The sequence below is a fragment of the Sesamum indicum genome, linkage group LG3, assembly GCF_026168435.1.
Source record: "Sesamum indicum cultivar Baizhima isolate 11 linkage group LG3, ASM2616843v1, whole genome shotgun sequence".
NCBI classification, from domain to species: domain Eukaryota; kingdom Viridiplantae; phylum Streptophyta; class Magnoliopsida; order Lamiales; family Pedaliaceae; genus Sesamum; species Sesamum indicum.
In genome coordinates, this window is record NC_142659.1 from 3,271,819 (window position 1) to 3,284,594 (window position 12,776).

Genomic DNA, 12,776 nt, shown 5'->3' on the forward strand with positions numbered 1-12,776 from the left:
ACAACGTCTTCCATCACAATGTGCCCTCAAGTTGGACATTAGAAAAGCCTATGACACTGCTGAATGGAATTTTCTAATAGCAGTTCTTTAGCTTTTTGGATTTTCGGCACCATTCATTCGGTGGATTGAGGTGTGCGTGACGATCCTATCCTTCTCTGTTGGACTTAACGGAAAACCGCATGAATTTTTTGTGAGGGCTAGAGAGGGCTAAGATAAGGGGACCCTATATCCCCATATTTATTTGTGATCGTGATGGAGGTTATGCGTTTATTATTCCTACAATTCATTAACTAGGACATGCAGTTTTCCTTCCATTGGAAGTGCGAACCCACTTGACTCTTCCAACTCGGATTTATAAATGATCTGTTGTTATTCTGCAAAGCTGACATGGAATCTATTGGTGTATTTAAACAGGGGTTAGATCTATTTGCCTCCTTATCAGGACTCCGAGTTAATGCTCATAAAAGTCACCGACTATATCCCGATCGATCCATGGATACGAGACCAGTTGCTAGCAGTGCTCGGATTTCAGGAAGGGCATGTCCAGATAAGGTACTTGGGACTTCCACTCCTTTCCTCCAGACTATCTATAGTCGACTGCCAGCCGATGTTGCTGAAGATCGATCAGTGCATCTAAGGATAGGAAGGAATGGCGTTGTCGTATGTAAGACGTATCCATATCATTGAATCTGCACTCATGGCATTGAGCGTATATTGGGTTTCAACATTTCTTCTGCCTAAGGGGGTTAAGGGCGATTGAGAAGCGGTCGAGAGCTTTCCTGTGGAAAGGTACGATGAATTAGGGATATGCAAAAGTCGCTTGAAGGGATGTTTGTAAACGGATTGAGGAAGGCGGTTAGAGATTGCGTGATATTGCAACCCTAAACTGTGCACTAATGTGCAAAAAACTATGTGATGTAATTCCTGAACGCGGAGGTTCGTGGGGATAGAGAAAATCTATTTGCTTACGTACTTTATTGAGGCCGATGGTGGAGTATCGGATTGGAGATGGGTCTTCTGTCTATCTTTGGTAGGATTCGTAGCATGAGCTTGGCTTTACTTCACAGATTTCTGCGAGGGCCGAGGCTACTAGGTCTAGGCGTTTAGGAGAAACTCAGCCCCATTATTCTAGATGGGCAATGGCACTAGACTATCAATCCGCTTTACCTTGAGTATTTGGAAATCCTACAGATGCTACCTACGATTCATGGAGGGAATGATTCCATTATATGGCGTTATAAGGATGGTCTACCTACTGTAGCCTCTCTTTTTTGATATCTGGACCCACCAAAATCCAAGATAGATTGGTTTTCACTACTTTTGGGTTCCTTTAAGATTCCTAAACATAACTTTATCCTATGACTCGCAATCCTAGAGAAACTTTTCACGGCCGATAAACCATGGTTCTCCCACATAGGCACCTGTATATTGTGATTAGGAGAGGCTGAAACACATAACCTTTTGCTCTTCAGGTGTCGGTATTCTCAACGATGCTTAATAATCCTTAGACGGTCTGTACGTTTTCGTTGGCCTAATCATAACTGACTAAGGGATATTACTTGAGTAGCAACAAAATGGAGAGAGAAACACATCATAAACGTGGCATATCGCGCAAAGCTGGCTTCTTGTGTCTATCATATATGGCGGGAGCAACCTACGGAGATTTGAGCAAATAGATCGGATGGCTGACTCGCTAGCCTTCCTTATTTTAGAGGATGTTCGACATAGGATACTTAGTGTTACATTACCTCCCTCTATTAGTTCTTGTGCGGTTTATAGAATATGACGTATCCCTTGACCTGTCGAGGGAGAACCCACACTTTGAGCATTGTTGTACTATACGACTATACCCTTTACTTAATAAAATTTACATTTATCGAAAAAAGAATAAAGGGTGTTAAAACATTTGGTCTTCCATTTTAAAAGGTTAAAAAGTTTCAAAATGAAAAAAAAAACCTCGACACTTTTGGATATCCACTCAAACAAATATTCAAAATGGACACAATTTCTGCACATGCTCTGTACATAATCGTTTAGTTAACATTTTGGAGGCAAAACGCATGTAGTTTTAACATGCTTAGGAAATTGGAGGGAAATTGTGGCGCCCTTTTATACTTGCATGTCATCCTATTTTTCTTATTTTTGCTTGAATAACAACATTTGCACCCTTTTTAGGAAAAGGGAGGAAGGGCGAGGGTAGAAGAGGCGGGGAAAAGAGAGGCCGATAAGGAAGGGAGTTCAGATTGGGGCGAGTAATGGCGATGAGAAAGGGGGTCAAGTGGCAGGGGCGATGGGGGATGGTGGCGGGGGAAGGGAGTTGGGTTTTAATTTTTCATAATAAAAGTATATGTTATTATAAATATTATATATTGTATATGTATAATCAATTCAAATCACATACAAGAAACGTATAATAATAAAAATATCAATTTTTTTATTATTAATTAATAATAGAATTACTTTATTAGTTAAAAAAATTATAAAATTAAAAAAAACTAAAACAGACAAAGAACTGCCCAGCAAACCAAAAAAATACCGCCTTTGCCTATTTTTTCAAAGAACTCTATTTTTATAATTTTCTTTTTTTTATTTATGTTTCAAAAAATATGACCGTTGCAGTAAGAAAATTTTACCGTTGGAGGTGCAGTGCTGTCGAGCAACTAGCAAGAGGTTCGACCTACCCTTATTCTTTTTTTATATTTATTTAAATAATTTTTCGAAAAAATGTGACCGTTGCAGTAGAAATATTACCGTTGGCGTTGGAGGCGCGGTCATTTATCTAAAATCTTGAAGTGTAGGTTTTCAAAGATATATCTTTATTCATCTTCCTAAACCTTCTCATTTGGGATTCATTGTGAGTTGCAGTCTCAAAGTGGGCTTTTCTGCCTACAATTTTCATGGAAAGTATATTGTCCATGAAGATGGTCAATTGCCATTTCATTTTTCACTTTCTTTATGTTAGTAGAATCTGAGCTTGTGGATTTTTGCTTCAAGTTTTATGGAGATGTTCTTGAGACCGTGAAGAAATGATTGGATCAAGGTGCGCCAATCTGGGTATCAAATGCTATCTCTTTTTGGGTGATCAGAGGATTGTTGATAAAAATTATATCATCCGGGCAAGAGCCGAAATTGAGGTAAAACAGTTCCACTTGTGATTATGTTCCTTCATATTCTCAGAAAGTGTCACTGGCCTTGGGGTATACAGTGGTGGTCAGTTATAAAAGGGCGTCAACCACAGTTCTTGACGGCAATCTCTACAATTGATACTCTTGGAGAGACCTACATGGTGCTCAGGGGCACAAATAGAAAAGTATGGCCTTTTCTCCTTCTTTAAGAATTATAACACCTGAATTTATATAGCCGAACAGGAAAATCTTTGGAATTTGTTCTTTATCTATCAGTGTTTCTCTTCACTGTTTTGGGAATTTTTGTGTCAATATGTGCTGATGTGCAAAGTTGTTGAAAAATGGTTGTATTTAGATTTTCTGATGCTTCTCTATTTCTGTCTTATATAGTTGCTCTTGCTATTGCTTTCTCATGAATGATTAATATGAGCTACCAATGAGATAGCTATTGGGTAGAATTTTCCAACATATGGAGATAGATGCTTGTTGCTAGTCAACCACTGCCTTAAGGCCTTCCCAGTAAAGTCAATTAAATCACGCACTTAGTCCTATTCTCATATAGCACCCCAGTAAAGGAAGATAGGGAAGATGTATTTCTTTTGCCTACTATTTGTGTACGTTACATTTTTGTGAAGTGAATGATCAGATAGTTTAGCAATTTAGTTGTTTATCCCAGCCTGTGGTTCATATGGAGAAATTCTACATTGTGATATTTTCTGCATCCTACATAATTATCAGCCATTTCTCTTTCTAATAGATTTATCCAAGTTGCAGGGGTTCCAAGGCTCAACACACCTCCACTTTTGTCTAATGCATCCCCGGCAGTTGATTGCAGCTCCAAAGCCACTTCATATAACTCCCAACCTGGTGAGCCGGATTGATGATTTGTCTCAGCCATGGACTCGGTCACCTACCAAGTCTAAAATGGAACATGTCCTTGGCAACATGGCATTTTATCTCATCAGATCCACTCCTATCGGGGGGATCTGCTGCTGGTATGTCCTTTTTGTACTAGTTGGGTGCCTTAAAATGTCTGTACAAGTGAAATAAAACATTTATGGTTTATCCCCTATTGCTCGACTACTGTCATAAAACAACTTCAGGTTCTCCGTCTTCCAGGGACTCACTGCAGCTTGCTCCAATGCCTGAATTATACGACTTAGATAGAGGACTGCTTCTTGCTGTACAAGCAATACAAGTAAGTTTTGTTGTAAATCATGGGATTTGTTGCTTGCTTCTTGTACTCTAGTGTAGTTTGAGTCATAGTCTGCCAAAATCTGTAATGAGCACAAACTTGAATTTATATATAACTATTGCAGGCGCTGCTGGAAAATAAGGGACTTCCGGTCATAAGGAACTCTCTTTCCCGGCACACCAAATAGTTGCAGCAATTTTTATCCTATCAGGTGAGTATGAAGTTCAGAAGCTTTGTTTCTTTCCAAATTCTGAAATTGATGCTTTTCAGAGTAGTTCTTCGCCAGTGCTTTATGTCTTGATGACAAGTATAGAAGCATTAGATGGAGAAATGTTTGTGATGCATGTTGGTAGTGCTTCTAGGATCTTTTCCTTCATTTATTAACTGAATTGTCATCCTGGCCATTGCAGAACATTAATGATATAAAAAATTGCCAACATTTGTTTGATCTGGAGACTACTGGCGCTCGCTTGTGGTGTGGTATGACATCAAATTGTTTTGCTACTTTGTTGTGTACACTCTTTTGCTTTATTAGGACCGAAGACATTTGGATCATATATCTTTGTGATTTTTTCTTCAGGTATCAAGCTGTTGCATATATTTACCAGGATGGAAAGGTAATATATATCTTTTATCTCAAAAATGGAATTGTTACTTTAATTTGACCAACTATGGGCAAGTTTTCTTTACGAGAGACAAGTTGGTTTATCATGTTGGTAGAAGTCACTGTATTCTGCTCCTATTTGTTAAAATAGTTTCTCATTTTTTTCCTTCTTTTGTGTTCTTTTAGATTCTTATGGAGGTAAATCATTTACAAGATGTCCCAAGTCCTTACCTTCAAGTTAAAGGGTTCATATACTACAAAGGTTTTATACAATTACATCTCTAAAACCTGAGGTTTGCCTTTATCTAACAAATAAGTCTCTTTATTAGTGATAATTAACTGAATTTGTTGATACAACTGAGTGAAAATTGACGTATGATTTATTACAGGTCAAATATATTTTTTGGGCTAAACTACCCTTATAATGATGAAGATATATTTTCTCACATGTATTAACGCGTGAAGAAGTGTGAGGATCATTTGGTCATATTTGACCTGCAATAAGTCAGTAATAAGTCAATTGGGGGTAAATAAGTATATAAGTCAGCACGAGATGTTGATGAAAGACACATGCCTGCATCTTTGAGGACAGATATCATTCGTACGAATGATCCTCGGTATATATCCTGGCATTTATGAAAGTCAAGGTAAACTACTCACGCCTAGACTTTACATTATATTTATTCCGACTTTACGACCTATGCTCTTTTAAGATCTAAATTTGAGTGTTGGAGTGCGAAGGGGAAGGGGCCGCGCGGAGGGCTAGAGAAAGGGCAAACTATGATGATAAAAGAAAATATTCTTTGTTAATGCAATGATAATTTCTAATATAATTAATGTCTTGGATTTATATTTTTTAATAAATATAATATCAATATTAATTTTATTTTTATTTAACTATGAAATTAAATAATTGAATATTTTCTCTTTTTTGAATGTTTGAAAAATTAAATAATAAAAAAAATTAAATTCTAGATAGAGAAAGAATGTTGTGTGTGTGTGAGAGAGAGAAGGAGAGAGAGTGAGGAGAGTGAGTGTTAGTCTATGTGTTAGAGAAATATATAAAGGATATTTTGGAATATCACATGTTATGCCCTCTTCTTCGAGGAGGTAAAATTTATATGTCCTAATAATGTGGAATTCGGTCTATACATTTTAAAGACAATTGTGGTATTTCAAGGTATGTTTAAAAAGTATTAAAATACCTGAAGCTAATTTTCATGGTGATTACATGCTTGAGGGACTTTATGGCAAAATTGATTTGCCTAAAAATATGATCGGGTTTTGGTCGGAAGTTTTGAAAGTATTGCAATATTTTTATGAGCTAACGAGTTGAGTCTTTGGATCTTTGTATGTTGAATCTAACACATTTTTCGATGGAATAAGTAATGTTTATGACTTGTAGGAAGAGTGACTTAGAAGTAACGATGCTTATGTGGTAAATATGGCATGGCAAACGAAGTAGAAATTTGATAAGTATTAAGGTAATATTGAGAATATGAATATAATGCTATGTATTGCTGTCATGATTGATCATTGTTATAAGTTCTTTTAACTCCAATATATTTTCAAGAATATGTATATTTCTTGAAGCAGAAAAGGAAGAAAGACAAGTTTGACCAGAATTACCCTATATGATACTTTTGAAGAATACAAGAAAATGCATTCTCATATAACGCTCTCTACCACTTATTCTAGTGAATCAGGGCAGGATCAAGATGACTTAAGTGAAAGAAATTAGAGCTCACAGAAAGAAATACCAACAAATGATATATGAGATTAGAGGCATGGATGAATTGGAGTTGGATGCCTATCTAAATTAATAAATGGAGAAAGTTTCGTTGAGTTTTGATATTATTGATTAGTGGAAGTTGCATACTCCCAAATTCCTTATCATATCAAGATTGGCACGGAATGTGTTAGCTATGCTTATATCTATAGTTGTCTCATAGTCCACTTTTAGTACCGAAGATTCTATAATTGATGATTTTAAAACGTCAATGACTCTAAAATCAGCACAAACTCTAATTTATTGTGATGAAGGGAACTATGACTTCATCCAAACAATTGAAAAAAATATAACCTATTTAATATATATTGTAAATATTATTTTATCGGCATCTTTCAATATCATATTATAAAATTTTAATATCTTTTTTCTAATGAGTTATTTTATACTTATAGAGTAAATTATCATTGGTTATTATGTTATATGTTACAAAAGTATAAATTGTTTTCTTCCTTTTTCATTTATAGTTTGTTTTATAATTTTTTGGTCGTTTTGTTTTTAAGTTGGCCCATGAAGTGATGAAGGTACTTCAATTTCAAGATTCTTAATTAGTGAAAAGTGAAATCTCATCAGCATCAAAGTCACAATTCAAATCGTCAAAATTGTTATTTGACTTGTGTCCTCTGTTGTTGAATTTGAATTGTTATTGCAAAAGTGAATACTTGTCATGTTAATTTTAATATTGAGTTCTTGAATTAGAATTGTATTCCTAATATTTTGTATTTTGCACTCTATTAATTGATGTTTTTGAAGTCAACTTTGTGGACTGTTTGCTGCAAGTTGATGGAATCCCATCTTTGTTAAGAAGGGAAAATGTCAAACACTCTTGTGAGTAAGAGAAAAGGACAGCAACTTTAAGAACATATTTTGGTCGGATAAACATGGGGGCTTTTGTTCTTTTCTTCTATTGTTATGACCAATAATTGTTGGTCAGATGGCCTTGGATGTTTGAATCCTAGAAACCCCTTTTCTTGGCTTTGTTGCAGACAATCTTTGTTTCTGTCTTTGTAGTCAATTCTTTGTGGGGTTGTGCTTGTCCCTCTCTTGAGTATCTTTCATGTAGTTCTTGAAAAAGGAGGTGTTTTTTGGGCTGGAACTCTGTGTTTGAAATCATGGGAGGCAGTTGTTTTGTTGGTATTCTGTTCTTGATTCTGCTGCAATTTCTTGATTCTTGTTCTGGTCTCCCTCTGTGTACTGATTCGAGTTAAGTGTGACATTCCAACTGTTTGATTGAAGTTCTGTGTTTTTCTTTTAATCTTTCAGTTGTTGGAACACAATAGTGAGTTGAATTTTTGTGTTTTTTCCCACTTTTTGTGTGTTGCAGGAGCACCCTTTATTCCAAGCTCTCATCTGCAGTTCTGTCCCTATAATGGCACCTCATGCTGCAACGACACCGACGATTTGAGTATAAAGAAGCAGTTTGAATCAATGAACATTTCAGATCCCGGCTGTGCTTCTCTCCTTAAATCTATCCTTTGCGCGGTAAGAAAACATTTGAGCTTCGCAAAAATTAATGTGGTTCCACTGCTGATTCTTGATTTGTTGTTGTCTCAAGGGGTTGTACTATGATGTTTGATATAGCATTATGTTAAAATCCTTGATTTCCTGAATCCACTTGGATCAGTTTTTTTTAGGTCTTCTGCAGTTTTGCTTGTTGCAGCTTCTATCTGAGCATTGTCGACTTGATTGTTCTGCTGGCATATGATTTTCTTCTAGTATTAGGATCTTTGGAGTATGAAATTGTCCAGATATTATTTTTAGATTAAGGTACATCCCTTTTAAGAATGTCCAAACCAATGCCAGGCCCACTTGATTCTTTTTCTGTTCTTGATATTTCCATAAATCTTATACTTGTTTGCAATCATTCCTATAGTATTAATGTCTTATTTTTCGACATTAGTCGTTTATGTGTAGCTTACAAGTCTGAAGAATGTTTTGAATTCTGTTTGTTGCTTATCTTGCACTGAAATGACAGAATTTTGCATTAAGTAGTTTGTATCTCACTATTTACAGAGGTGTGATCAATTTTCAGCCGAGCTTTTCAGAGTCGATTCTGGAGCAGTCCCCGTGCTGTGTAACTCTACGGTTTCAGCACACTCAACGCAGTCTAATGAAGCTACAAACGACTACTGTTCTCAAGTATGGAGCACTTGCCAAAATGTCTCTATTTTGAACTCACCCTTTGCCGCTTCATTGCAAGGCAGAGCTGGAGCGCCAAGAAACTCCAACTCCACAAAACTGACGGATCTATGGCAATCACAAACAGATTTCTGTAACGCTGTTGACGGTACATCCAATGACGGAGCAGCATGCTTCACTGGTGCGCCTGTTACACTAAACAGTACTGGAACTCCGAGCCCTTTGAGTGGTATGTGCCTAGAGAAAATACCCAACGGATCTTATCTCAACATGGCTGGTCACCCGGACGGCTCAAATCGTGCCTTTTTCTCGAACCAGCAAGGGAAATTTGGTTGGCAACTTGGAGCTCGATGAGGCCGACCCTTTTCTAGACCTAACTGATGAAGTTCATTTTGATACTGAGTTAGGACTTTTGGGGATTGCATTTCATCCAAAATTCACAGAAAACGGTCGGTTCTTCGTTTCATTTAACTGTGACAGGGCGAAGTGGCCGAACTGTGCAGGCAGGTGTGCGTGTAATTCTGATGTGAACTGTGATCCATCAACACTAGATCCCGATAATGGTGCACAGCCTTGCCAGTATCAAAGTGTTATAGCAGAGTATACGGTTAATGGCACACACTTGATCACATTCACATACTCTCTCACACACACACGCAGAGGATTAATGAAATGAAAACATGTACATGAAGATCATCATCTATTTATGCAAACCACAAAGCTATGATGTAAAATCCAAGAATGAGAGAGAGAGAGAGAGAGGATCATATGCAACTACACGTAAAAGACTGGAACATGCAATCACTACAACCTTACTCACAATTTGGACAAAACTCCAACCTCTCTTGTGTTGGATATCAGCTGTTGCAGAGCACCACGATCACGATTTATGCAATCATTACAACCTTATACAATGAGAAGCTGATCATGTAAACGACGTTGCAGTAGCTAGTGTCGCAGAGAGATGGCCCTTGCTTATTGCAGTGTGTGTGTTTCCTGTAGAGCAGGTGCCATCTCTCCTGCGGCATCAGCACTGAAACCCTCTTTCCTACACATACATGTAATAATTTTCAGTATTAGCATATCTTTTGGCACTTTCCAAACGTAAAGATATAGTTGACGCCTGTTTATACCACAATGTATGAATCAAGACTCGGAACACAATGGGAAGGATCCCTTAATTTTCTTTTCAATTCCTTCGAACTAATGCTACTCTTATTTTTTTTTTAAATTATTATTTTATTTTATTTTTGTTTGTGTGTACAAGGGAACTTTACCTGCAGCCACATTTGTTTGAAAAAACATCATTGACATAGAGTCCAACTAGTAGTTTAAAACTAGGCAACATAGTATATATGTTGGTTCCTAGAAGGAATTGAAGGGGTAGTTGTCACATGTTTAGGTAATAATTGGTGTAGGTTTCTACGCTCTTTCTTGTGTAAAGAAAGCAAGTAGTTGCTAATACAAAACAAATAAACATCATTTTCAGTCTTTTTCGGCACGGATATTTTATTGATTGTACGTGAATTATAACCAACTCTTCTAAAGTTTGATATAATTATGAATATTTTCTCACTATTTAAAAAACTATGAATACTTCTAATGTTTGAAAATATTATGTTGACTTTGGATGGGGATTTACAATTGTCAATTTTATCCTTATTATATTTTTTTCCTAAAAAAATAAGAATTTGTGAAAAACTGGATGAGGTGGATGAAAAGAGTTAAAAAATTATGAAAAAAATTTCACTTAGTCCATAAAAAATTCAAAAAAATTGAAAATAAATACGATTAGGGATAATTACACTCACTCTCCTAAAATTTTCGGTGTAATTACATGTGGACCCCCTATTGTCTGAGAAATTACATTTAGCACCTCTGAAGTTTGTTTCTGTCTAACAAATAAATCCATTTGTTAATTAAAATTCACCAAAAATCTATATTAAATCCCAGTTGACTTATTACTGATTTATTGCAGGTCAAATAAATTTTTTATGATCAAATTACCCTCATGTCTTCCTGTGTTAATGCATGTGAAAAGGTATATCTTCACCATTATAAGGCTAGTTTAGTTCAAAAAAATTATTTGACCTAAAATCAGTCAATCGGTGGTAAATATCAGTTCTCATTCAATTTTTTTGTTAATATCAGGAAATTCAGTGAATTTTGACTAACGGAATAACTTATTTGTTAAATGGAAAAAAACTTCAGGGGTGCTAAATGTAATTTCACAATCCGCAAAGGATTTACATGTAATTACACCAAACTTCATGAGAAGGGAGTGTAATTATCCTACAAAATTATAATCCATAGTCCGCAAGGGAATTTTGGTTAGTTTACCACACAATAAATGAAAACCTAATGAAAACTAACAAATTGGGCAAGTTGTTAGAGAATTTGATTTATTATATCATCCAATACAAATATTAGGGTAAAATTTAAATTACCCCTTACGATATTGAAAATGAACAAATTACCACTACAAAAAAAAATTGGGATTTGGCAAGATGTGGGCAACCGTTCCAAAGCCCATTCCATCTTGGAATGGTCTTCGGAACAATCAGGAACGGATATTTGAAACATGACATCATGTTCGGCCTTTTTTTTTATTTGGTTTATAAATTTGGAAGGTTCAAACCGTTCCAAAATAAGTTCCAAACAAACAATCAGTAATTATGTTCCAACTGTCGTTTCAAAGTAATAACGCTAAATGGTTGGAACTCTATTTGGAACACTATATTAGAATTAGGAAAAATCCTAAGTCAACCATTCCTATACAATGAATGTCTCAAAAATAGCAGTTTGAAAATGTATTTCAAGATGAGGTACAATTTAGAACGATTTTGGTATACCCTTAATCAATAATGCGAAAAATCGTTCCTAATTATGAGTTTTATTTAAAAAGTCATGTGTTTCTAAAACTGTTTCAAAATTCGGTACACATTGGAAATGGTTTTTTTGTATTATTTCTTTAGTGTTACTGAAACTGTTCCAAATAAAATACAACATCTATATTTAAACGATCGGAATGACCGTTCCTAAGGCCGTCTCAAGTGCCGTCCCAAAATCTAAATTAACGGCTATTTTTTAACTCCTAGATATGTGTTTCTATACCCATTCTAAATTTTTTTATATAAATGTGTTCCTCTCTTTTCATTTAATCTCACTATCTTCTTCCATTCTTCTTATTTTCTCTCTATTTCCTCAATCTATCTCGAATATTTTTAATCTCTTACTATCCCACTAATATTTTTGTACTCTTGTTCGTCAATCTGTCTTGAATTTTTTTTTATATTGGAGTTATTTTGATCAGGTAACAACTTCAACCCTTTATTTGTAAATTGATTATATTTGTTATAATTTTTTCAATTAAATGTAATGTTATAATATATATATATATATATATATATGTGTGTGTGTGTGTGTGTGTGTGTGTGTGTGTGTGTGTATAGGACTCATCAGCATGTTAAGATAGTTGAGCAGATGGATGTATGAGAAGAACCTTTCGAATAGAGCGAGTCTTATTCCGAAAATATGTCAGATGACTAAAAGTAAGCAATTTCGTAAGTTACTGGATCTAAACAAAAATGGACATAGTTATCGGACTAAAGTTAAAATTAGACATATTTAGCGGACTAAAATAATACTTTTTCCATACATTAATATTTAACTATGAATTATATTACAATAAATTCATATAAAAATCATGAGACAAATACGTACCCATACACTTTATAACTCTCGAACTTATGATCTCAAATTTGTTAATGCAGTATCAACCTTAACATGGGCTAAAAGGTTGTACGGATGTAGAAAAATAAAATCAATTCCACTGCCAATTTCCAGGAAAGAGTAAGTGTAGAAGAACAACATTTCAAAAGGTCAAACTATAATGGAAAATGGTGGCAATGTATTAATTAATCC

General features: G+C 35.4%; 1 protein-coding gene across 1 annotated transcript; it reads left to right on the plus strand.

Annotated features, from left to right (window-relative positions):
- Positions 1-4,747: 4,747 nt before the first annotated feature.
- On the plus strand, positions 4,748-9,944 carry LOC105157129 (HIPL1 protein-like). Its single transcript, XM_088878310.1, has 4 exons — positions 4,748-4,800; positions 4,901-4,937; positions 8,038-8,195; positions 8,727-9,944. Exons 3-4 carry the CDS (start codon positions 8,142-8,144, stop codon positions 9,204-9,206), a joined length of 534 nt encoding a protein of 177 aa, XP_088734436.1. The 5' UTR covers positions 4,748-4,800; positions 4,901-4,937; positions 8,038-8,141; the 3' UTR covers positions 9,207-9,944.
- The last annotated feature ends 2,832 nt before the right edge of the window (positions 9,945-12,776 follow it).